The 25,088-nt window shown below is 32.2% G+C and overlaps 8 protein-coding genes across 12 annotated transcripts in view; 3 read left to right on the top strand and 5 right to left on the bottom strand.

Annotated features, from left to right (window-relative positions):
- LOC109599066 (protocadherin-like wing polarity protein stan) overlaps nucleotides 1-1,527 on the top strand; it is a 35,688-nt gene extending 34,161 nt beyond the window's left edge. For all 3 annotated transcript variants that reach the window (XM_049967784.1, XM_049967786.1, XM_049967785.1), the window contains one exon: nucleotides 16-1,527. In XM_049967784.1, coding sequence (XP_049823741.1) covers nucleotides 16-49 — 34 coding nt within the window. In that variant the 3' untranslated portion in view covers nucleotides 50-1,527. The remainder of the gene's footprint in view (nucleotides 1-15) is intronic.
- Nucleotides 1,528-1,992: 465 nt separating this feature from the next.
- Nucleotides 1,993-4,913, top strand: LOC109599083 (uncharacterized). The gene is made up of 9 exons (XM_049967862.1): nucleotides 1,993-2,280; nucleotides 2,334-2,560; nucleotides 2,610-2,873; nucleotides 2,926-3,329; nucleotides 3,381-3,653; nucleotides 3,704-3,957; nucleotides 4,007-4,160; nucleotides 4,215-4,535; nucleotides 4,588-4,913. The coding sequence occupies exons 1-9, from the start codon at nucleotides 2,083-2,085 to the stop codon at nucleotides 4,716-4,718; spliced, it is 2,226 nt and encodes a 741-aa protein (XP_049823819.1). The 5' UTR covers nucleotides 1,993-2,082; the 3' UTR covers nucleotides 4,719-4,913.
- Nucleotides 4,914-5,015: 102 nt separating this feature from the next.
- On the bottom strand, nucleotides 5,016-6,569 carry LOC109599065 (uncharacterized). The gene has a single exon (XM_049967975.1). The coding sequence runs from the start codon at nucleotides 6,567-6,569 to the stop codon at nucleotides 5,016-5,018; it is 1,554 nt and encodes a 517-aa protein (XP_049823932.1).
- Nucleotides 6,570-7,506: 937 nt separating this feature from the next.
- On the bottom strand, nucleotides 7,507-11,551 carry LOC109599064 (uncharacterized). The gene is made up of 2 exons (XM_049967518.1): nucleotides 10,652-11,551; nucleotides 7,507-8,246 (listed from the first exon to the last, which is right to left on the bottom strand). The coding sequence occupies exons 1-2, from the start codon at nucleotides 11,534-11,536 to the stop codon at nucleotides 7,578-7,580; spliced, it is 1,554 nt and encodes a 517-aa protein (XP_049823475.1). The 5' UTR covers nucleotides 11,537-11,551; the 3' UTR covers nucleotides 7,507-7,577.
- A 741-nt stretch (nucleotides 11,552-12,292) lies between these two features.
- Nucleotides 12,293-13,846, bottom strand: LOC109599063 (uncharacterized). Its single transcript, XM_020015001.2, has one exon. The coding sequence runs from the start codon at nucleotides 13,844-13,846 to the stop codon at nucleotides 12,293-12,295; it is 1,554 nt and encodes a 517-aa protein (XP_019870560.1).
- Nucleotides 13,847-14,940: 1,094 nt separating this feature from the next.
- LOC109599070 (kelch domain-containing protein 10 homolog) lies at nucleotides 14,941-19,575 on the bottom strand. 2 transcript variants are annotated; one of them, XM_020015007.2, is made up of 4 exons: nucleotides 18,978-19,575; nucleotides 15,811-16,022; nucleotides 15,531-15,757; nucleotides 14,941-15,478 (listed from the first exon to the last, which is right to left on the bottom strand). In XM_020015007.2, exons 1-4 carry the CDS (start codon nucleotides 19,410-19,412, stop codon nucleotides 15,057-15,059), a joined length of 1,296 nt encoding a protein of 431 aa, XP_019870566.1. In that variant the 5' UTR covers nucleotides 19,413-19,575; the 3' UTR covers nucleotides 14,941-15,056. The 2 variants fall into 2 exon arrangements, with proteins under 2 accessions (XP_019870566.1, XP_019870567.1); XM_020015008.2 differs by having other exon boundaries at nucleotides 18,990-19,574.
- Nucleotides 19,576-19,962: 387 nt separating this feature from the next.
- LOC109599074 (NADPH-dependent diflavin oxidoreductase 1) lies at nucleotides 19,963-22,382 on the bottom strand. Of its 2 annotated transcripts, XM_049967202.1 has the most exons (7): nucleotides 22,315-22,382; nucleotides 21,889-22,021; nucleotides 21,583-21,834; nucleotides 21,369-21,507; nucleotides 20,596-21,261; nucleotides 20,313-20,539; nucleotides 19,963-20,263 (listed from the first exon to the last, which is right to left on the bottom strand). In XM_049967202.1, the coding sequence occupies exons 2-7, from the start codon at nucleotides 21,951-21,953 to the stop codon at nucleotides 20,041-20,043; spliced, it is 1,572 nt and encodes a 523-aa protein (XP_049823159.1). In that variant the 5' UTR covers nucleotides 21,954-22,021; nucleotides 22,315-22,382; the 3' UTR covers nucleotides 19,963-20,040. The 2 variants fall into 2 exon arrangements, with proteins under 2 accessions (XP_049823159.1, XP_019870573.2); XM_020015014.2 differs by lacking the exon at nucleotides 22,315-22,382 and having other exon boundaries at nucleotides 21,889-22,308.
- Nucleotides 22,383-22,707: 325 nt separating this feature from the next.
- Nucleotides 22,708-25,066, top strand: LOC109599082 (serine/threonine-protein kinase pelle). The gene is made up of 5 exons (XM_049967697.1): nucleotides 22,708-23,549; nucleotides 23,608-23,913; nucleotides 23,990-24,291; nucleotides 24,349-24,489; nucleotides 24,546-25,066. The coding sequence occupies exons 1-5, from the start codon at nucleotides 23,430-23,432 to the stop codon at nucleotides 25,045-25,047; spliced, it is 1,371 nt and encodes a 456-aa protein (XP_049823654.1). The 5' UTR covers nucleotides 22,708-23,429; the 3' UTR covers nucleotides 25,048-25,066.
- The last annotated feature ends 22 nt before the right edge of the window (nucleotides 25,067-25,088 follow it).

Genomic DNA, 25,088 nt, shown 5'->3' with positions numbered 1-25,088 from the left:
GAGTTTGTTTCGCAGGATCGACGAGAAAAATGAAGAAACATCTGTATGATGGATATATTTTTTAATGAATGTACAAATTACACATATTTATTGTTGTATAATTCTTGTCCTAAGTTAGTTTTTACACTGTAGTTGGTCAACACACACACCCCTATTCATAAACCGGACGTTTTGGAATTGAATGGAGCCTCCTTGTGTAATTTACCTAGAAAATACTCATTTCAATCTACCATCCTCTTTAAGACTGTGTGAAACAATCTGATATTCCGAATTTATTTAGTATCTACAGAGCTTTATATATTGTATCTATCGCACTATAAAAAGACTATAGCACTCTGGACAAAAAATAGTATTTATATTTACATTATAACTGTATATATGAAATCTTGTGCTAGAATTAAAGAAAACTACTTAAACTCTCAGATAATTATAATTTAAATTACATAATCCGAAGATTTTAATGATATTTTCCCGAAGTATCACCTATATTGTATGATAAGATTGTTGAATAATAATATTTGGGATGATAAAATTGGTAATTAGCGTTGCTTCAACTCACTTGCAAACTGTAAGTACATCTTAAAATATGACAAAGGACACAAAATCAAAAACATATAGATTTACAATTCACAAACGTGCCTTAAAAGGTATTGGAAAATATTTTTTGCCGAATTTTTTTTAGTAAACTTTATGAATTATAAAAAAATTGAAAAGCCCAACATATTCAGCCATTCTTGGGCCATGTCGTTCCATTTATTTTATTCAACAAATTTATGGTAGGTAAAATAGTTTAAAATATACTTCTATTATTACCAATAAATCGCACTTAAATAGATATTAAAACGAATGTAGGCCATAAAATTTCATAAACATTCTATGTATGTGATATTTTATTAAATTTTCGTACTATAAATCTCAACATTCAATTTATGTACATATTTTCTGTAGAATACTTTTATTAAATAAGCCCAAATATTGTATATTGTTTTTAATTATGCAATGTGAAAATGTAATATTTAGTAAGTATTTCATAATATTATTAAATATTTTTAAATACATATTAAATATCATTGGTAAGCCCAAATATGTTTTAAATTTTGTCTCTATTAATGTTTTGTGTAGAAGAATCACCCCGAATTGTATATTTATTGTAATTTAGTTATCGTAGTATTTAAAATAGGTTTTGTAGATTTTTTTAGCCATCAGAGAAGAAGACTTCAAAAATTACGTTGTAAACGGTTTTATTAAGATTCGCTAATTATTGTTTATGTAACGTAAAAACCCTGTGCCTAAAATGCTTTTTACATTTTCTTGTTTTAACTTATGTATAAAGTATTCGTATTAAATGTATGTAACATAAGTTTAATTTGTAAGATCTCAATAATTAATGTAAGCAATTTTTGTAATCTTTTTCAATTCTTGATAACAATTTATGTTCCAGTTTTTATACATTCCTTCTTTTTAGCTGTGCAATCTTTACATTCCATATTGTACTTTTTTATACTCAAACATTGTGATTTTTTATTATATACAATAAAATATTTACTTTATGTTGTGTCTTTTTATTTATGGGCCTTCTAAAACACCACTAAGTAAAAAAAAAGTTGATAAGAAATATAATTTTTTTTATTAAAAAAATATATTTAACTAAAAATTATTAATATTTTTAAATAAAAAACTCAGGAGATTATTTTCTATAACAATATAAATTTATTTATTTAAAAAAGGTTATTATTATTACACTTATTCGAATTATTCGTCAGGGCCAAATTTCTTAAACTTGTCCGCATTTCAGTTGCTATGACAACAAAATCTAAACAAGTGAAAGCATTTTGCTGGTGTTTTGTTGTTGTTGTGAATCAAGAAATAATGGATATTTCGTTTAAAAACAAGTGACATTGTGTAAAAATTTATTAGAAATTAACCCTGAATAAAAAATAAAATAACGTTAAAGTTAAGTTAATTTTAAACATAACTAGTACTAATATTTTTCAATTTAACCCTCACACAAATGCATTATTGATTTTCATAAACTTGACCTAGTGCTTACCCAGAACTAATTGAACATTGAAAAATTCTCTAATGTCGAGAAGCATTCAAACTATAACAAAATGGGTACCATTAGAAATAATAAATTATAATGATTTGTTTCAAAGTTGTAAGGAGCTACAGGCCACAGCATTAAATTTACTTCATCGAGTTTGTAAGGCACTAACGAAACTGAAAGCAAGACGTGCTTGCTTTAGTTTCTTTGAAAAAGAGTTTGAATTACAGATTCAGGTATGTCGCATAACATTTATAACGACACAACAAAATGCTACCCAATTCTTCAGGACATTGAAGACATTAATACAACAATAATATGTTTGGTCACAAAATTTAACCAAGCGTTCCCTCAATTAAACGTTGATATTCCAATAATTTCAAATAAAATGAAGATGTGGTCAGACAAACTTTGGAAAATAAAACTAAAAATAACATATTTTATAAAGGAATTAGTACAAGAAATGGTTCCTCTCTATTTAAATTACGGTGAACAGCTCCTCGTTTTGACTTTAAGGTAATATTTAATACAGAATATAATATTTAATATATTATTAATTTTGTAGAATATCCACATCATTTAATAGTTTACTATCAATGGACAATAGATACAATTTAATAAAGAGCACAAGTGTTTGCAACAATACTTGTCCATATTTAATGTTTCCCATTCGAAAAATTTCAGTAACTAAACTTCTTCAAACCTTAGCTTTACACAGGGCCGAACTTTGTTGTCACAAATTAATAGATTGCCTTCTAGACACTTACAAAATGTATGATACTCACGACGATGATGCTGGTTCTGATAATTCTAGCGTAGAAATCTATTTGTGAGTATAAAAATCTTACAACTTCTAAAAAATATATGTATTTCTTGTTAAGGGCCCTAACAAAACATATGTCACCACCTTTAGAAACCATGCAAAATGATGAACCCAAAAAAGCAGACATTTCCGAGATAGACAGCATTAGTAACTTCCAAAATTTGGAAGAACTAATAACATACGAAGAAAAAAACGTCTTAAATCTTTTGGAAACCACCTTGAAAGTGGCACCTTTAATGTTGGGCCACGATGGAGTGAAAAAATCCAAAAATGAGGAAGGTATGAAGATTAGTGACAAGGCTAAAAATAAAGTTTTAGATTATTACGAAGAAATTCTGTGGGGGGAAGTTGGAAATTATTTGGAGCACATTGTTTTATGGTGGACGGCTTGCCCCATGTCCACCAGGCCTCCACATTCCAGCCAACATTTACGGGAATGGATAAACCAGTTTATACCTACTGGTGAGAGAAAACATTATTGTCTTGAGTTTGTTATTAGTTAATTAATTTTAGCTGATATACCACCAGTGTTATTAACAGCTTTGGCCACTTTAGCCGACGCCTTAGGCGTACATGTCACTTCTACGTCTTGGGATCAACATTTTCGGCTTGCTTTAGTTGCTGCAAAATCTACAAATTCCACGGAAACTGGAAAATTGTTCTGTGATGTTTTACAAGACCTTGTCATGTTGTGTAACCAGTGTGAAAGCACACCCGACTGGATAATTGGCGCACCTTTGGATGAATTACCTTTGGTGGAGCAAATTCCAGTTCTTCATAGACTAGGTACTGATTTAACCAAATAATGCTAGTTCTCTTTAAGTTCACAATTACAGATCACTCGATACACACAACAAGACTTTGGGCAGCCAGTGAAACGAAGAAACTAGCCAACACCTGGGATGTTGATAAATTTTTTGCTATAACTCACGGTGATATAGTTAACTGTTTGTCCCAGTTGAATGGCTTGAAAATGGCTGATCATACTGTGGAAATTGAAAAGGGTGGACTGGGTGTGCATGTGGAAGTTTGTACGCTGATGAGGGCAAAACTAGTTTCAGAAGTTAAAGTTAACTTTCAAAAACTGAAGGTGAAATAAATTGTTCACCAGTTCCTTCATTTATAAAAAAATATTTTAGGACACACCAAGTGAATGTGTAGATGTTCTGGCCAGTGTTTGTCGTACCATATGTTTGGCAAATCTTCAAATGATTTTTCCCGCTAACTCCTATTGGAAAAGAATTGAGAATCAAGCACCAAATAAACCTAGTGATTATGTTGAAAAATATTTAGGTGCTTACAAACATTAAATCATTACACATGATATAAAATTGTTTGCACTTTTAGAAAGGATATTGAGTCCAGTATTGGCAGCTACCGATGACTACATTATAAATAACATGATATTAAAATTAATTTGTGAATCTTGGTTGGACCACATATACATAAATAAAATAAAATTTTCGCAGCATGGGGCCTGTCAATTACTTTGCGACTTCGCACATGTTGGAACTTGGTTAGTAAACTCGACTATTGTATCCCAATCAATCAGGAAGAAACTGGTCAAGAACGAAATTCTGCGAAGGTGTGAAGGAGTTGGACGATTACTGTTGAGATGTCCTGGTGATCATTTAAAAATGGTTGATAAAAATAAAAGAAAACCTTCCAGTAAGTGTTTTGATTAGTACACTGACAGATTGTACTTTAAATTTGTTTTGAGGGAGTGATGAATCTGAAACTGCTGAATTAATGCCGGCTGAAATGTATGTGCCCAATCAAGAACAATGGTTGGAGCTTAGAGCTGTAAAGAAGAAGACCCTATTCTCGACTACACTTTGCTGTGGAAAATAAAGTATATTAATATTTAATATGAAACCATTCATGTCAGATTGACCACGACCAGTAATTTCACTTAAATAAAATAAAATGTTATGAAAGAAATACAATACATTACTTTTTTAATACCTTGAGTAGGATTGGCATTAAAATGTTTTTAGTTTATTTTGCTCAAAATTAATATTAAATTATTGTTAAAAAATAATAAAATTACGCATAACAATAAAACGTTTTATTATATAATATGAAGAGAACAGAGAACAGTAGCCATTAAGATCATTTCCACAAATAACAGGTTAAAATTCAAAATTTTTATTCGACAGTCAATTGATAAGAGACAGCAATATTGGTAGCTTGACCTCCAGTGCTGGGAGAGTCAGTGGTGAGTACCATTCCCACGATGTGATGTTTCTTCAACTCAAAATGAGTGACATGATTCCTCGAATTGTCATTGGTTCCAAATGATTCCTCCCTTCCATCGCTAAACTTAAATGTGAGTTGGTCCAAAGCTCCCCATCCCCAAACGGATAATTTTTCCAATCTAGCGTTCTTCCATTCAATAGTTTTGTTCTCGTCGTTTGATTTACCCATCATATATTCCTTACCATCTTCGAAGTTCACCTTCAAACCACCAATATTTGGTGGTCCACGTCCGCTGTTGATGCGCCAAACGTAGACGGTAACACTTTTGATTTTGTTGCGTTTTCCACTGATAAGTCGTGGTGTTAAAGGTTCCTCTTGATCGTCTGGTGTGGCTACTCTTGTGAGATTCGGTGTTTGCCTTCCATGGAATACGGAGTATGAGATGGCATCATTGTAGATTTTAGGATCCTTGGCGGAGGGATTTTTCAACATGTAGTCCCAAATTGGGATGTATTCTAGTCCATTCACAGCCACATAGGCTCTGGTCAACATCATGCTGTTATAGTAACCTCTTACGTCAACAGTGTCGTAGCATTCGTCGACTTGTTCTTTGTACACTTTTTTTATGTAGGCAAAGGCTCCATTTTCCTTGTCATTTAACAATTTGTCAGCATATTTTTTTATGTCTTCCACATTTGCTTTGGTTAGGTGAATCTCATCCTTCTGATCCAAGCCAATGAGATAAAACATGAGTTTCATATGAATCACGTAGGAATACATGGGCAATAAGCTGTAGTTGATTTTCTTGTAATCGGGATGAGTTTTTGTGAAAATGAATTTGTTCTCAAATCCGATCAAATCCTGGGCAATGTTCATATAATGTGCAGACGCATCCTTCTTGTCTTTTATCTCGTCAACGATGGTTTGTATTCTGGACTTATACTGTGCAATATCACCAGCCAACAACGCATTGATGGCCTCCAGAATTTTTTGGTCGACAAGCGAAGTGACCTGATCTCTGACTTGTTCCCAGACGCTCTTCTTTTGTTCAGGCCAAAAGAGTTTCACCAGGAACGATAATCCAGATCCTACATATGGTACATACTTGATTCCTGCGGCAACCAGTTCCCTCAAAACGTTATTAACATTCATATCGAATTCAAATTTTTCATCTGGATAGTCGCTGCCACCTCCTTCGTAATGAGCACATGTGATAACCCGCTTACTAGTGTCGTTTTGTAACTTCAGTGCAGTTACATAGTAAGGCTTATGATTATTCATCACCATTTTTCTTTCACCAGGCTTAACAATGGCGGTCGTGATGTTTCCAATCCATGCAATCTTTGTGCCATACTTCAAAGCACAGTAAACTGGACTCCTCCCTATATTAAAAACTTCATAGTCACTATGACGAGTTGGGAATAGACCTGAGTCCTGTTCCAATATAGTCGTAGAATCCCCTCCTTTAAGTCCGTGGATTCCACTATCGTAATAGTATACCATTTTGAATGTCTTTCTTGTCTACTTTTCACTAACTGTGACAGAAACAATCGCCGGCTCAGGTTTTTATACCTCTTACAAAATGTGCAAAAACATCTTATCGATACAAAACGTTGCCAATTTTAGTATGCACCCAAACAACTCCCCACAAAAATAAAAATACTCAACCACAACCGGACAAAATATGATAGTGAATTGTTTTTTTAAGTTATTTATGATATAAAAAAATCACAAAACAGGACGAGACCTTTCAACCTAAGGCGACAAAATCAAAACCCGATATAATATTACTGATAGAGATATACGACCAGTTAATTATAAAATAATTTAGAACATATTCAAATATTTCAATCATTAAATTAATAGTATTAATGATGAGTTAATAAATAACGTTTTTTAAGATCAAATGTCAGTTTAATTGGACACACACAAATATATATTTTTCTAATTCTTTAGCATCATAATTTAAAACAACTTAAAATATTTCTATTATTATTATTATTATTATTATTATTATTATTATTTGTTTAATTTGACTTGATTATGATTAAAATAAAATTTAAAAGCTTAATTATATTTTCTCCATGATTATTATTTTATATATTTGTCTAGGCAATTGAAAAAATTATTAAATAATGAAAAAGGAACGAATTAATGATGAAAATTTAGTAATTCACTTTATTGAAACAAATTAAATGAGCAAGACTTATTGAATGACGTGTTATAAATCACATTTACTTGAAATTAATTTATACAGTTAAACAAATATATTAATTATATGAATTAGTGGGTGTGAATACAATATTCAAAAAAAATTATCAACTACCTAATTTACATTAGGAACATTTTAAAACATATATTTTATAGACTGAAATTAATTATAGTTTGATTTTAATTAAAATAAGAAATTCTTGCTACACACAAATAAAATAAAATTACATATAATAATAAAACGTTTTATTATATTGCAAATTGAAGAACGGTGAATAGTTTATATAAAATTCAAAATTTTCAATCATAATTCAATTGGTAAGATACAGCAATATTGTTAGCTTGACCACCAGTGCTAGAAAAGTCATTGGCCAGCACCAATCCGACGATATGATGTTTTTCCAACTCAAAATGAGTGACTTCACCCCTCGAATCATCATTGGTACCCACAGTTTCTTCTCTGCCGTCGCTAAACTTGAATGTAATCAGGTCCAAAGCTCCAAGACCCCAAACCGATAGTTTTACCAATTTAGCGTTATTCCATTCAATAGTTTTGTTTTCGATATTGGACTGACCCATCATATATTCCTTGCCATCTTCGAAGATCACCTTCAAACCACCAATTTTTGGTTGACCTTTTCCACTGTTAATGCGCCAAATATAAACGACAACACTTCTGATTTTGTTTCGTTTTCCACCGATAAGCCTTGGTGTCAAAGGTTCAGCCTGGTCCTCTGGTGAAGATACTTTTACAAGATCCGACGTTTGTCTTCCGTGATATATGGAGTATGAGATGGCGTCGTTATAGATTTTAGGATCCTTGGTGGTGGGATTTTTTAACATAAAGTCCCAAATTGGAACATATTCTAGTCCATTTATAGCTACATAACATCTGGTTGACATCATGCTGTTATAGAAACCTCTCACATCGACAGTATTGTAGCAATTGTCCACTTGTTCTTTGTACACCTTTTTAATATAAGCAAAGGCTCCATTAGCATTGTCATTTAGCAATTTGTTAGCATAGTTCTTGATGTCTTCTACATTTTGATTTGATAGGCCAATCTTGTCACTCTGGTCCACTCCAATCAGGTAAAACATGAGTTTCATATGAATCACGTGGGAATACATGGGCAACAAGCTGTAGTTAATCTTCTTGTAATCGGGATGGGATTCAGTGAAAATAAATTTGTTCTCAAATCCGATTAAATCTTGAGCAATATTCATATAATGTACAGAAGCACCCTCCTTGGATTTTATCTCCTCAACAACAGTTTGAATTCTGGACTTATACTGTGCTATATCACCAGACAACAACGCATTAATGGCGTCTAGAATTTTTTGGTCAACAAGCACGCTGACCTTATCTCTGATTTGTTCCCAGATATTTTTCTTCTCCTCAGGCCAGAATAATTTCACCAGGAACGACAATCCTGTTCCTACGTATGGTACGTACTTGATTCCCGTGGCAACCAGTTCCTTCATAACATTATTGATGCTCAAATCGAATTCGAAACCTCCTGGTGAAAAACCGCCGCCACCATTTTCATAATGAGCACTAGCAATTACCCGCTGATTAGTGTCGTTTTGCATCTTCAGTCCAGTTACGTAGTAGGGACGTCCTCCATTCGACAAAACTTTCGTGTCCCCGGGCTGAACCACGGCACTCGTGATGTTTCCATTCCATGATATTTTCGTGCCATATCTCAAGATACAGTAAATAGGATTTCTACCTACGTTATAAACTTTAGCGTTTAGATGAGAGCCTGGGAATATGCCATTGTCTTGTTCCAATACATTCACATGGTCACCACCTTTAATTCCATAGATTCCACCATCGAATAAGTAAACCATCTTGACGACTTTTGAGTAACTGTCGCAGAAACGACCGCGAATCGGACCTTATATATCTCGCAAATAATGCAAAAACATGAGTTCTTGTCGATAGATATTTAAAATGCATCCAAACAATTGACTACAAGAATAAAAATACTACAACCACAAATGAAAATAAGATAATAATTGTCTTTTAAGTTATTTATGGATAAAAAATCATAAAAGAAGAAGAGACCTTTCAACCTCAAGTAGCAAAATCAAGACCAACGAACGCTAGTTAGATTATAAATACTTTTTTATACGTCCAATTTTATTATATTTATATGTACATTAATTTAAAGATAAATAAAGTACAAACAAATATGTTCTAACGTAGTACAAAATACTTAAATTTACGCGTAACTAATTATTATTTAAAATTTACTTGTAATTAAAATTAATTTAATTAAATACTTATCACAAAATATTGGGGGAAACCTAACAGCGATTGATGATCAAGAATTTAATTAGGATGTTTCTAAATCACGTCATATTATTCATTTATCGTTTACTTATAATTTTAATTACTTTTGGTGTGAAATAAAGTGATTAGCACTTGTTTTAGTAATTTTCCATGCTGCAATGTATGGTATGCAAGTGGGTGAATTTTGTCGTGAAGAATTCATCAATTACATACGTAAGGATCACCACAAATCACCTTATTATTGTTTGTTATTATTATTATTATTATTATTATTATTGTTATTATTGTTTGTTATCATTATTATTATTATTATCGAAAAAAAAAATAAAATTACATATAATAATAAAACGTTTTATTATATTGTGAACTGAAGTACGGCGAATAGTTTATATAAAATTCAAAATTTTCAATCATAATTCAATTGATAAGATACAGCAATATTGTTAGCTTGACCACCAGTGCTAGAAAAGTCATTGGCCAGTACAAATCCGACAATGTGATGTTTTTCCAACTCAAAATGAGTGACTTCACCCCTCGAATCATAATTGGTACCCACAGTCTCTTCTCTTCCGTCGCTAAACTTGAATGTAAGCATGTCCAAAGCTCCATATCCCCAAACCGATAGTTTTACCAGTTTAGCATTCTTCCATTCAATAGTTTTGTTTTCGTTGTTGTATTGTCCCATCATATATTCCTTGCCATCTTCGAAAATCACCTTCAAACCACCAATTTTTGGTTGACCTTGTCCACTATTAATGCGCCAAATATAAACGACAACACTTTTGATTTTGTTTCGTTTTCCATCGATAAGTCTTGGAGTCAAAGGTTCAGTCTGGATCTCTGGTGAAGCTACTCTTACGAGATCTGCTGTTTGTCTTCCGTGATATATGGAGTATGAGATGGCGTCGTTATAGATTTTAGGATCCTTGGCGGCGGGATTTTTCAACATGAAGTCCCAAATTGGAATATATTCAAGTCCATTTACAGCTATATAACATCTGGTTGACATCATGCTGTTATAGAAACCTCTTACATCGACAGTATTGTAGCAATTGTCCACTTGTTCTTTGTACACCTTCTTGATGTAGGCGAAGGCTCCATTGTCGCTGTCATTTAACAATTTGTTAGCATATTTCTTGATATCTTCTACATTTTCATTTGATAGGCCAATCTTGTCTCTCTGATCCACTCCAATCAGGTAAAACAACAGTTTCATATGAATCACGTAGGAATACATGGGCAACAAGCTGTAGTTGATTTTTTTATAATCGGGATGGGATTGAGAGAAAATAAATTTGTTCTCAAATCCGATTAAATCTTGAGCAATATTCATGTAATGTACAGACGCATTCCCCTTGGATGCTATCTCCTCAACAACAGTTTGAATTCTGGACTTGTACTGTGAAATATCACCAGACAACAAGGCATTTATGGCGTCTAGAATTTTTTGGTCAACAAGTATGCTGACATTATCCCTAACTTGTTCCCAGACGCTTTTCTTATGCTCAGGCCAAAATGTTTTCACCAGGAATGACAATCCAGCCCCCACATATGGTACGTACTTGATTCCAGTGGCGACCAATTCCCTCAGAACATTATTAATGCTTAAATCGAATTCGAATCCTCCTGGTGAATAACCGCCGCCACCATTTTGATAATGAGCACTAGCAATTACCCGTTGATTAGTGTCGTTTTGCATCTTCACACCAGTTACGTAGTAGGGACGTCCACCATTCGACAAGATTTTTGTCTCTCCAGGCTGAACCACGGCACTAGTGATGTTTCCAATCCATGAAATTTTTGTGCCATATCTCAAGATACAGTAAACAGGATCTCTTCCTACGTTAAAAATTTTCGAGTTACTGTGAGCACCTGGGAATATGCCCGAGTCTTGTTCCAATACATTCACATGGTCTCCACCTTTAATTCCGTAGATTCCTCCATCGTATAAGTAAACCATTTTGACTGTTTCTGTTGACTGCTTTTGAGTAACTGTCGCTTAAACAACTGGGAATAGCAGCTTATATACCATACGAATAGTGCAAAAACAAGATTTTCTATCGATAGATACTGTTGCCAAGTGTAAAATGCACCAAAATAACTGTCCACAAGAATAAAGATACTGCAACCACAAATAAAAATAAGATAATAGTTGTTTTTTAAGATATTTATGAGCAAAAAAATAACATAAGAGAAGGCAAGACCTTTCAATCTCAAGTAGCAAAAGTATGACCAACGAACACTGATTAGATGGATCACAAATACAAATTATTCTAATCAAAATAAAGAAATACAAACTAATCTAATTACATTTGAAGTTAATAAAATAACAGATGACTAATTTAATAATTTATTGCATTAACATATTAAAATTTGAGGCATCTATTCAATCATAGCTATTTACTTAAACTGTACAAAGAATAATGTTGATAAATTACAGGAAATTTAAGTTTTATTTAATGTTGAATAAATAAAATATAATTAAGAGAATGAATCATTACTATAAATGAAAATATGGCATGTATTGTATATTGGCAATCGAGTTTTAATTTAGGTTTAAATTACCCAAAAATTAAATGTTAAGTATAAGTGTTGCTTTAAACTAAAAGAAAAAAACAAGTAAAAATAAAAGTTTTATTATATTTTAAATAGAGAATACAGTAAATAGTAGATATAAAATTCATTTTCACATACAACACATTAAAATTCAAAAAATTCAATCAACAGTTAATTGATAAGAGACAGCAATGTTGTTAGCTTGACCTGCAGTGCTAGAAAAATCATTAGCGAGAACCATTCCTACAATGTGATGTTTTTCCAACTCAAAATGAGTGACTTCACCCCTCGAATTATCATTAGTACCCACAGTTTCTTCCCTTCCATCACTAAACTTGAACGTAAGAAGATCTAAAGCTCCATATCCCCAAACGGATAGTTTTACCAGTTTAGCATTCTTCCATTCAATAGTTCTGTTTTCGCTATTGGACCGGCCCATCATGTATTCCTTGCCATCTTCGAAGTTCACCTTCAAACCACCAATTTTTGGTTGACCTTGTCCACTGTTGATGCGCCAAATATAAACGACAACACTTTTGATTTTGTTTCTTTTTCCATCAATAAGTCTTGGAGTCAAAGGTTCAGCCTGCTCTTCAGGTGAAGCTACTCTTGCGAGATCAGATGTTTGTCTCCCATGATATATGGAGTATGAGATGGCGTCATTGTAAATTTTGGGTTCTTTGACGGAGGGATTTTTTAGCATGAAATCCCAAATTGGAATATATTCAAGTCCATTTACAGCTACATAAGATCTAGTCGACATCATGCTGTTATAGAAGCCTCTCACATCCACAGTATCGTAGCAATTATCGACTTGCTCTTTGTACACCTTTTTGACGTAGGCAAAGGCTCCATTTTCGCTGTGATTTAACAATTTATCAGCATATTTTTTTATGTCTTCTACATTTTCAGTAGATAAGCCAATTTTGTCCTTCTGGTCCACGCCAATGAGGTAATACATCAGTTTCATATGAATGACGTGGGAATACATGGGCAACAAGTTGTAATTGATTTTCTTGTAATCTGGATGGGATTTTGAGAAAATAAATTTGTTCTCAAATCCGATTAAGTCCTGGGCAATATTCATATAATGCACAGGTGCACCATTCTTGGATTCTATCTCTTCAACGACGGTTTCAATTCTGGACTTGTACTGAGAAATATCACCAGCCAACAGTGCATCAATGGCGTCTTGAATTTTTTTGTCGACAAGCACACTGACCTGATCCTTTACTTGTTCCCAAACGCTTTTCTTCTGTTCAGGCCAAAACGTTTTCACCAGGAACGATAATCCAGCTCCCACGTATGGTACATACTTGATCCCGGTGGAAACCAGTTCCCTCAGAACGTTGTTAATGTTTAAATCGAACTCGAAACCACCTGGTGAATAGCCGCCGCCGCCATATTCATAATGAGCACACACGATGACTCGTTGATCAGTGTCGTTTTGCATCTTCAATCCAGTTACATAGTAGGGACGTCCTCCATTAGAAAGGACTTTCGTTTCACCGGGCTCAACCACGGCGCTCGTAACGTTTCCAATCCATGAAATTTTTGTGCCATATCTCAAGATGCAGTAAACAGGATTTCTTCCTATATTGAAAACTTTTGTGTTATGATGAGCGCCTGGGAATATACCGGTATCCTGTTGTAATGCATTTTCGTGGTCCCTTCCTTTAATGCCATAGATTCCACCGTCGTATAAGTAAACCATTTTTGACCGTTTCGCTTAATCACTTGACTTGAATGACTGTCGGTGGCACAATTGCGGATCAGTGGTCATTTGGCAAACCAACTGTGTGGGGAGTGATTATTTTCATTAACTACAATTCGAACTTTCGGTTTCCGAATCGAAACCCGATAGTCATGGCATGTAGTTTTTTATATAGGCCACAATGTATACAAAGTGGCCTATATAACGCAATTTTTAGCTTTTCATTTCAAGTAAAATTTAGATCCTCTCCAAGAAGATCAACACAGTTTCCAAAGAGGTCTTGTCACTCTCAATGTGGTCATTAGGAGCTAAATCAACTCTATACTGTGATCTATTTGCAGAATATTGGTCCAAAACACACGTCCCGAATCAAAACTCGATAAGTGCCGAACGTAGTAAATGAAAACGGGCACACCAAAATCGTCTTGGAACCCAGAAAGTTGAGTTACCAAATATACACACTGTTGCGTACAGGATCCTACAAATTTTGTAAAAAATACAAAAAAACATGATTTTTTATTAATACAAATTATAGACAATTTTAGTATGAATTCAAATAAATGTTAGATTGAAAGATATTTCAAGTTCATCTGAAGGACAAAATAATTGTGATTTCAAAAATTACAAAACCATCGACACAAAATATTTAATAAATAATATTTTGTGGAGAGATTTTTGTTATATATAATACATATTCAAATAAATAGCTTAAATAATTTCCTCTGTGTTGTATTAAAATCATTATTTCCATTCTATTCTGGGATGATAATTTCGACAATATCTATATTTTTTAAAAATGCTTCATTTTACTTAAAATTTATTATGATTATACTGGGTAACCAATCTTCATGGTCAATTTGAAATCTACTCCAAATCTTCCTAAAGCAATTTAACAGTATATTAAGTCATTTACCAGCCTTCAGACCAAAATAAAGTTTTAAAATGTCTAAGTATTTAATTAATCATTAGTTTGTTTTCGGAAATTTAAAAGAATATATTTTACATTTACCTAAGTCAAGTTAGGTTAAAAATGTTGTATGTAAAATACATAAAAACATCGATTATTATAGATACGTGAAATAAAAACACAAACATGTAATAAAGTTATTATTGCTCAAGACAACAAAACATATAATTTCAATCATTCATTCATACCTAGCCTGTGTACAAAATGCCTAGGTAATAATACAGTCCAATCATCAATCACTCCTTACTTTTTACCCAGCCGTTGTACAAAATGTCTAGGTAATCCTATATTAATAAGATCATCACTTTTACAATTTACAATATGCGGACTATAATGCAGAACAGCCTCCCAGCACATCTCGCTCAACTTTGGTATACACAACCAGGTGGAATAAATGGTATTGCTCCTCACTACTTCGTCGTCAATACTATTTATGCCCCCAAACACATACAGTTTACCCTCAGGGGATACTGCAGCATCGTGAAAGTAAGTACTTATGGGCAATTGGCAAAAATCAAAGCAAGTCCACTGCATAGTTTTGAGATCCAATTTCCATAAGTCATTAAAAACATTTTCACCATCATGTCCACCAGTTATAAACACTTGGACTCCTGTGTCTGTGTCAATTTGGACGGCACCGTGACATCTCCTTGGTGCTGGGTAACCTAAAAAACAAAAATTTTAAGGAAATGTTACCGTTGTTTCGGAAATAATTACCTTTGTTTCTGTCTCTGAAAGTTGACAGTTTATTCCATATTTTTTTCTCCAGATTAAAGGCGGGCACGTATTGCAGATCGTATGCTAAATCCGCGGTACCACCGCCGAGTACATAGATTTGTTTTCCGTCAAAACTAACTTCGTGCCTGTAACGACCTTCAGGCTCATAGTCTCCCTTACCACTGCAAATGTATACTATTTCCCAAGTAGTTGTTTTCATGTTTAACCTAAAGCAAAGATAATTCACATCGTTTAACTTGCCAGCTGTTTAATAGAATACCTGTGGATATTGCAAGAATATGACAGACCGGTGGTTCCGCCAATCGTATACAAATAGTCATTATGATGGACCAGAGCTTGTCCGTAAAGGGGAAGAGGTAATTGTCCGGAAGTCTGGATTTCCACCATCGGATCATTTTCTTCGGTCACCCGACACACGTACAACTGGTTACTACATCGAAATCCAAAGGGAGAGCCTGTACCTCCATAAACCTATAATAACATTACTTTATAATAAATGAATAAAACATGTGAAAGGCAGGTGCATTGGAACAACTGAATAATTATTGTGCACATTTTGAAATCAGAGGCTTGGCAACATTTTTAACATCCATTTATATGTTCCAGACGTTGACATTAACAACATGCATTCACTATACGGTGTAAAAATCCAGTGCCATTTACATAAAAATATTTCAACACAATGTGTATATAAAATTAACGCAATTTTGAACCCAGGTTGATATATAATTAATTAAAACGAAGGTGACTAACGCAAATGCGTGATTGGGACAACGTATTTTAAGATCAGATGAGGTAACAATTATGACCATGACTGAATTTATTTATGTTCGATGTGCTAATCACCTTTGTGCTAGAGGAATTCCGCTAAATATTGTGTTGATTTATAATATTTTTGATGTATAGTCTTAAATTGCCTTTAAATTTTATTAAAATAAAATCATTTAATATTATTAGATATTAATTATCTGTATATTAAAGTTATCTTTTAGTGCTCAAACTACTTGCACGCGTTAGATCAGTCTTCTATTTAGTATTTCACAATATACATCGATAGCTATTACTAATAATATCAGCAAAGTAATGAGTGGAACAAAATGTAAATTGAATATTATTAAGTCAAATTATTATATATTAGATGAATAAAATGGACTGGAACATGTAAATATAATCAAAGATTAATTTGATTTGATTAACTGATTAATTAATTAAAATAATATTTGAAAATATTTGTTTCTATTAACAGTACATTCTTTAAGTTTCCACATAAGTTTTTCTTGAAGACATGAATATAAATGAAAATTGTGGTTTTTGCACCGATAAATTATAGACAGATTTATTGCAACCACAACTAAACGATATGATAATTAATGTATTTCAACTGATTAGTGGTTTTGAAATTTGCAAAACAAGACAAGAACATCAAGTCGTAAAATCAAAACCAACGAATTTTAGATAAAATAATTTTATGGAGAAATCGAAAATTTATTTTCATTTTCTGTAAATAATGTATAATAATTATGTTAAAAGATAATGTTTCATTGAAAATAACAAAATTATTAATGATATAAGAAGCACAAATTTAAACGTAAATAACGAACACCCTGTATAAAATATCGAAGTACTAATAATGATTCCTTATAAGACAGTTCTTAGTTAACGTGTATACCAAAAATGAACTCTCCAGTATCAAAATTAATGACTTTACAAACATTTTAATTAGACCAATGTCAAAATTATTGAAAAAAATTATAATAATTCAAAGAATATTAGGTTTTTATATAGGATATGATAGGCCATTTTATTTACAATTACACATAGAATTTAAAAATTCAAAAATATACAGGGTGTTCTTTGAAGTTGATGTCATTTCCGGTTATACAGGAAATTAAATTTTGATTTGAAATTTTCAAACCAGTACCTATTCTGTATATGACTGTATTCTTGTAATCAAAAATTCATTTAATTTAATATTAAAGTCAAATATATCTAAAATAAATAACAAATATGTATAAAAAATAATAACAAATGAATTATCTGCAAAAACAAAACGTATTATTTTTATACACACATTAATGTGTTAATAAAATAATAATTTAATTCAAGATAAAAGACTGCCTCAATTAAAAGGCAAAGTCAATTATCAACAATTTTAGATTGAATATTAAAATATATATTTAAAATATTATTTTTAAAAATTAAAATACAATGTATAAACGTATAAATTATTTTTTTTTGTTTGTTTTACGGTTTTGCTGTACAGGGAAATTTTTTCTAAATCACCCCATAAACAAAATTTAGATAAAATTAAATAAATGAAGCCATTGAAATTTATTTTATGTAGTAAGTGTAAGCAAAATGTTCATCCATGAACAACCCAATTAAGTTATTAATTAAAATATACAATTAATTACATAATTCATAAATTTACAACTCTTCAAAAAACAAATCTACCAAGTAACTATTGCAAACTTCCCCGTACGAACTTGTGCAAAAGCAATTTCTTCATTACAGAAATGAATATTTTAAAAGGAAAAACCGACACGGATAACAACTAATTAAAACGCATATTAACACGAGTTAAATATTTCAAAATGCTCAACGAAGAACAATGGGGCTGTTAGTGGGCAATAAACTAAAACGCATTTTGTAATGATTGTTATTTAAATTATAAAATGTGCATGCTGTAAGCACGACAAGGTCATGTAGACCCAAATTTCACGCAGAGGAGTCATTCCATTTTCGACTCGGCGAATCCTAAAGTGTTTCACAAACTGACCTTGGGGTTGATCTTTAGTGATCGTGTATTTATTGATGGAGAAAGCGAAGGTGATATTCGAAAAACTCATTTTTATAGACAAAAGATATTAGTGGTACTTAAAATTTGAATTTAACAAGATAAACAATTAATTAAGAAACGTTTCTCGTTAATAAAAGGTTGATATGGACATATGGTTAATTAATTATGAATGTGAATAAAATGATGAAAATAAAATTGTATTAGTCTATTAGAAAAAGGGTGAAGATATTAAAAAATACACTGTTCATAATATAATAATGATAATTCTGTTCATACATAGTTGAAAATAATGAAATTTAATAATAATAATAAGTAATTATTATAAATTACATCAAAAAATGTGAAATAAGTACTTACATATTTTTAATATTTGTATTAATTTTGAACTGTCTTTGTATGTTTATCTTATCGTTATAAGTACATACAAAGAGTAAATAAATAATATTTGTGGAATATGAAAGAAAATGATTAATTTAATGTTAAACGACTTATTTATTGTTATGAACAATGTACTTTTTAATAAGTTGTATTTATTATCTTTCATTAGAATTTTTTTGTTGTTAATAACATTTTAATAGGCATTTAAGGCAATTTAAAAAACTAAAATTACATGCTACTTAGCTTACACATATATATACCATCAAGTAATTCTTGTGAAGCAGGAGTGCATTGGAAGCAAGTTCCAATGGCAATGTCTCGGAGATCTTAAATTTGGTCCACTGTCTAGAAGCATAATTGAACTTCCACAACTCCTGGAACAGTGGATAGGACCACACAAGGAAACCGTCATCCTCAGCATCTAGATTGTCGCTGTTGGTGATTGTGGGATTGTATCCACCGAAGCTGTAGAAGTTGGAGGAATCTGCACCAATTCGATGACCACTTCTTGGATGTGGCACATGTTTCTTTTGGCTGGGCACAATTTCCTCAAATTTAAACGATCGAAAACTGTAACCGGCGTCGCTCGAATCAACGGACGATCCGCTACCGTACATTTTCACTAGCACCATCAAGAGATGGAAGAGTTTTTTCAACAATCCAGTTAAACATTTGGAATACATTCATTATCGTTCGAACGGTCGCACGGTTCTGACAAGAATGGCATTTTGATATCGTATTATGAGATTAATTGCACAACAGATTTACACTTGCAAGGTTAGCCGCAATTTTCAATTGACCACAACAACTTAACTTTTAATATGACGTAATAACAACAAAGAACTTGCCGATAGTAAACACAAGGACACTTCAAAACCGTGCATTGTTGCCATTTACCAATACCAATAAAATTGACATTTTTATGTTTATCTTTATATTTTGATAGCGCATTTTATTCATTTATATATTTAAATAACAAAGGCTTGTACGGGGCACATCAGATTTGATTAATTTAATGGTTTACAAACATTAAATATACAGGAAGTACTTAAATTACACCGGCAACGTTTAAAAATGTGATTTCAGGGCAACCAATGAGGCAAGCCATCAAAAAATATTTAAAAGCTTAAATACTATACAGGGCATTCGTTTTTCAAATACCTTTTTAATTTTTTATTAACTTTTATCCAAAATTTTTTTATTTATTAATTTTTAACCGGCAAATAAAACACATTTTATTGTAAAATAAATAACTGGTATTTACATAAACATACAAAACTTAATAACAATATTAACAATTTTGCGTAAACGTTATGACCAGCATTCCGTTTGATATCTATTGGTTTTCTCCATTTTTTCTATAAAATTATTGGCGTCATCCTCTGTCATGCCATTTTTAATCAACACTTCAACAAAAGACCGCCGTACAGCTTGCGGCATTTGCTTTGCGTTGCCGGCAACAAACACGTAAGCACCTGATTTCAACGATTTGTCTATTAAGTCACTATTGTTGAGAATTTGGTCTTGGACATATCTAAAATTTGAAATATAATTATCTATTAAACAATTAGTAAAATTCTTACATTTTATAGTCCTGATCTCTAGAAAAGGCACATATCAAATTAATAATTTTTTGATCATGAAGTTTCTGAAAATCTTCGCTACACAAAAAATCCTTGTCTTTATTTCTGCATCCAAAAAATAGTATTGTATTTTCAGATGTTGCTAAATTATCAGCATACTTGTCGAATATGTAGTTCCTAAATGGTGCCACTCCAGTACCAGGCCCAACCAAAATGACAGCTTCATCCTAAAACAGCCTCATTAGTTCTTTACCTTGTCAACTGTTTACATAATAATACATACTGCACTAGGAAATTTAAAACTACCATGTTTAATCCAAGCTGTAATAGAATCCCCAGGTTTAAGTTCAGCCAAATAATTTGAACACAATCCAAACCTTTCCTTCACTAACTTAGTTTTGTACTTTACTACCGCCAATAATACGTGTATCTCGTTTTGGTGTGCCTTCCAACTGCTTGCAATGGAAAATTCTCTTGGTTTAATTGGAGCCAACAGTTCAAAAAGCATTTCTTTGGTTAAGTTCTTTGTGGCATGTGGGAAATCTCTCAATACTTCAACAATATTTCTTCTTGGTCTGTTTGTATATGAATATAAATCATTTTGTCCCTCTGCTGTGGTGAATTCCAAGCATTTCTCTCTCTCCAACTCACTGTCAGTAATTTGACCTAAAATGCTAAACACATATCTTCTGGGTATGGCCATCAAATCCCAATATTCCTCGCACAATTGTTGAAACGTCACCTCATATCTAAGGACATCAGGAACGGGAATGTCCGGTTCGTTTTGAGTTATTGTGAACACAGTCTCTGGAGGTATATTTACTCCATTTGATTGGAGTACATCCTTAAATTCATCTATCTGCCATTCAAAATTTTTAGGTCTTAGAACTATAAGGTCACCAGGCGAGTATTTTTGACCCGATGTTTTAAATTTTAACAAACGGACGTCCTAAAATAATACATCCTGCTTTAATTTTACATTAAAATTTAAGTAAAACGCCAATTTTAGAACTTTAATTCCATTATAAATAATCATTTAAATGATAATGAAACTACCTGAAAGTGATCTGGTGTTGTACATCTTTTGTTTTCAATTAAAGTTACATTAAAATCTGTTGATTTCCTAGTTGAGTAATACATAGACTGGGTCTTATTAACAGACTGTACATCCAGTAATTTGGATTGTACATTCCATCTAAAACCATTGAATCATATTATTATTTATTATATAAAAATCTTTTAATATTAATTTTAAAAACGAATTACAAACCTAGGAACAATTGTTAAAGCTTTTTCTAAAGGTTGAACTGTTTTAGGTAAAGGATAAATTTGTAAAAGCTTATCCCACAATTGTGAAATCCAAGGATCAGCAACAGCATCATACCCCAAATCATGTTGATCATCACCCAAGCCTGCGGACATAATAGGGTCACCACCCAATTGAATGATCCTTTTGTACAGCCTCTTTGCTACAAAATTAAATTTTGTATAGCTAGAATCCCCCAAACCCAGGACCGCAAACCTAAAACATTAATTATTTGTCATTTATTGAATCTAGGACAATTTTTATGTCTACCTCATATTTATCAGTGAATCACTAGGTAAATTTCTTCTCAGCAAAAACTTCCAGAATCCTTTCATGTTATCTGGTTCCTCACCTTGACCAGTGGTAGCACAAACGAACACAACACATGTCTCATTCACAAGTTCTAAAACATTATATTCATCCATGGACTTGACTGAACAGGCAAAGTAAAATCGTTTCGATTCACGCCAGATTCGTTCGGCAATGTCTTGAGCATTGCCAGTTTGTGAACCATATAGGACTAATATTTTTTCATTCTTAAAAGTCATTATTAGAGGTTAGAATGGCGACTGAACAGTGCAAAGTTCAATGGTTCCAATTTGAGATGAGAAATTTATGGAATTGGCTTATAACCACATATAATTGAGAGTTTTAGTCAGATGATATACAAACACCGACTTTAAAAACGGAACTTACTTGGTTTTTAGGTTAACATTACCAGATGGTTTTGACATTGGGATTTTATTTATCTAAAGTGGTGTAATTGGAAGTACCAGAATGTTCCTGTGCCTTTAAGAAAATAATAAATCTAAAAATATAATGCATAAAAAATTTGAACAAATATATTTTATAATTGAGTTTTAAATATTAATCAATTTTTGATTCACAATATTTTATTTTACAACGTTAAGATGGTACACTTTTTTACACTATTTTTAAGTTTTCAATGATATATAATTTCAAATTAAAATTAATTATTTTATTACTTTAGACATATCACTATAAATATCTTAATATGCATGTGATAAATACAATACATTTATTCAAACAACAATTTATTAGGTAAAACTTTTGATTTTCAAATCCATATCCAATGTCATAAATATATAGAATAAATTTTTCACAATTGCATGTCATAATACTATATTATGTAACATGTTAATTTATTGAAATGACATAATTATTTATAGAATCTGCAGATCATAGTTATCTATACAAAATATATATTATTTTCAATAAGAAACCTTCTCATGATTGTCATTTGTAATAATTCCTAATAAAAATATTCCCTAAACTAAAAATTCATTTTATTTAGACGTAAAATCAACGGTTTCTTTAAATTACAAATAAAACAAGTTAATAGCTTATCGAATTTTAGCGTGTTCACTTCCTGGATCCTCGGATGTGCACCAATGAACTTGGGTACTTATTGACATGCAAAAACATAGACTAGCGATTTTTATAATCTCTGATACTTAATAGATAAATAAATTATTTATTAAAAAATTTCATTAATAATTTTTTATTTATTTTCTTAAGATATAAAAGTGAATTTTACAAAAATTTAATACTATATTATACCTGATTGATCAATTTGGAAAACTAAATTAAAAGATCTTAATTCTAATCTTAAGAATGAGATTACAATTTCTATTTTATGAATAATAAGAAGTGTGCAAACTACCACCATAATCCGGATTAATATTACCTGTTTGTGTATAAAAGCGAGGACTATTAGGATGTGATAATGAATCTCCTGTGAACCAGAGGGTCGAGAATTATCAAGTGTTTCTTTAAACAACAATATTAAAATGTATATCTATAATATGCCTTATGTTGAACGTATGCAACTTTGTAAAATTTTGGATGAACAAGATAGATGGGAAGAACTGGCTACAGTACATATGCAATATGATTTGCGTACAATTAACGTATGTATTTACAAATTTATATATATTTTTTTGGTACTAATTATTATTATTATTTTAGATAATTAAAAAAAGTGACAAACCTACAGATTATCTATTGACCAACTGGGGCAATAAAAACCACACGGTACTGGAATTATTTGAGCTTTTATATAGGATGAAGAATTATGAAGGAATGGTCATAATTAAACATTTTGTTGATCCAATTTACCATTCTAAAATTGTTAAATGCGCTAGGAATATTATCAATATCAAAAAGCCTGAGGTAAATTCAATGAATTTCAATAGCAATGTGAAAAAACCTTCAAATTTGAAGTTTTTGGCCAACGATGGGAAGACAACGGATAACAATAATATATCACCACAAGTAAGTATGCATAATCAATTTTTGTATTACATTACTAACCAATTTGAACTAACAAAATCAACAATTACTTATTTAGTTGCAGAATCAATCCTTCAAGTACGCAACTCCTTCGGACGCATCGATTGTAAGTATATCTGCAGGATCAATTCCTCAAATTTCTTATGCTAATCTACTGGAAGCAACTAATCATTGGGACAACAGAAATTTATTGGGAAAAGGAGGTTTTGGAACTGTTTTTAAAGGCAAATGGAAAAATACACAAGTGGCAATAAAACGAATAGAGCCAAGACTAGACGCCCATATTCAAATGAAGCAGTCAATCGTAGAACTACAATGTCTCAATGCTTACAGACATGACAACATCTTGCCTGTCTATGGGTACGTATGAAGTGGGTGCATTTTTATTTTTTATACATGTGTGTTTTATGTTCGTAGGTACAGCATAGATGGACCTTTGCCTTGTCTTATTTATAAGTATATGGCGGGCGGTTCTTTGGACTCGCGCTTGAGGGTCACTGATCCAGGCAAAGCACTGACGTGGCCGAAGCGTTTGGATATTGCCTTGGGAGTTGCAAGGTAAGATTCCCATTTAGGTAACTAGATCATATCTGTACAATATTGTTTATTTTCAGAGGCTTGCAGTTCTTGCACACATCAGGAGAAAAGGGACTAGTACACGCCGACATAAAGTCAGCCAACATCCTCTTAGACCTTCACGATATGCCTCTAATTGGGGACTTCGGCCTTGCCAGAGAGGGCCCGAATGGAGACTACACCAAAGTTAGCAAAGTCCATGGCACCGTTGCCTACTTGCCCGCAGAATTCCTGCGCCATAAGAAGTTTTCCACTAAAGTTGATGTTTACAGCTTCGGGGTTGTCCTGTTCGAGTTGGCCACTGCACGAAAAGCTGCGGTGAAAGTTGGATCTAAGATTGTATATTTGAAAGAGGCGTTTGATTATTTTGAAGGTGATGTGATGACGTTGAAGGACCCCTTAGTAGGGGGTTACGATTCCTGTTTTAAGGGGTTAATTGACATTGGGATTTTGTGCGTCCACGATAACGCCTATTTGAGGCCGGAAATGGTGGAGGTTTACAAAATGTTAGAAGGAAGGGAAGTCTGGTGTCCGACATAAATCTTCAACAAGAACAAGCAAAAATCAACAACAAAAGAAAT

Source organism: Aethina tumida, chromosome 5, assembly GCF_024364675.1.
Source record: "Aethina tumida isolate Nest 87 chromosome 5, icAetTumi1.1, whole genome shotgun sequence".
Classification (NCBI taxonomy): domain Eukaryota; kingdom Metazoa; phylum Arthropoda; class Insecta; order Coleoptera; family Nitidulidae; genus Aethina; species Aethina tumida.
Note: the sequence above shows the minus strand (reverse complement) of the source record. Positions and strands in the feature narration are given on the sequence as shown.

Coding starts and splice junctions, on each gene's coding strand:
- LOC109599070 (XM_020015007.2), bottom strand. CDS start 19,412: ATGTATTCCAAATGTTTAACTGGATTGTTGAAAAAACTCTTCCATCTC. Junction 16,023..18,977: donor ACTTGATGGTATATATATGT/GTAAGCTAAGTA, acceptor ATGTTATTATAG/GTTTATGGAGGTACAGGCTC. Junction 15,758..15,810: donor TATTCTTGCAATATCCACAG/GTATTCTATTAA, acceptor TCTTTGCTTTAG/GTTAAACATGAAAACAACTA.
- LOC109599083 (XM_049967862.1), top strand. CDS start 2,083: ATGTCGAGAAGCATTCAAACTATAACAAAATGGGTACCATTAGAAATA. Junction 2,874..2,925: donor TCTAGCGTAGAAATCTATTT/GTGAGTATAAAA, acceptor TTTCTTGTTAAG/GGCCCTAACAAAACATATGT. Junction 3,330..3,380: donor AAACCAGTTTATACCTACTG/GTGAGAGAAAAC, acceptor AATTAATTTTAG/CTGATATACCACCAGTGTTA.
- LOC109599063 (XM_020015001.2), bottom strand. CDS start 13,846: ATGGTTTACTTATACGACGGTGGAATCTATGGCATTAAAGGAAGGGAC.
- LOC109599082 (XM_049967697.1), top strand. CDS start 23,430: ATGTATATCTATAATATGCCTTATGTTGAACGTATGCAACTTTGTAAA. Junction 23,914..23,989: donor ACAATAATATATCACCACAA/GTAAGTATGCAT, acceptor TTACTTATTTAG/TTGCAGAATCAATCCTTCAA. Junction 24,292..24,348: donor AACATCTTGCCTGTCTATGG/GTACGTATGAAG, acceptor TTATGTTCGTAG/GTACAGCATAGATGGACCTT.
- LOC109599065 (XM_049967975.1), bottom strand. CDS start 6,569: ATGGTATACTATTACGATAGTGGAATCCACGGACTTAAAGGAGGGGAT.
- LOC109599074 (XM_020015014.2), bottom strand. CDS start 22,166: ATGACTTTTAAGAATGAAAAAATATTAGTCCTATATGGTTCACAAACT. Junction 21,508..21,582: donor GCTTTAACAATTGTTCCTAG/GTTTGTAATTCG, acceptor CAATGGTTTTAG/ATGGAATGTACAATCCAAAT. Junction 20,540..20,595: donor GTTTTAAATTTCCTAGTGCA/GTATGTATTATT, acceptor AGGCTGTTTTAG/GATGAAGCTGTCATTTTGGT.
- LOC109599064 (XM_049967518.1), bottom strand. CDS start 11,536: ATGGTTTACTTATACGATGGAGGAATCTACGGAATTAAAGGTGGAGAC. Junction 8,247..10,651: donor CCTTCGCCTACATCAAGAAG/GTGTACAAAGAA, acceptor TATATTAAAAAG/GTGTACAAAGAACAAGTGGA.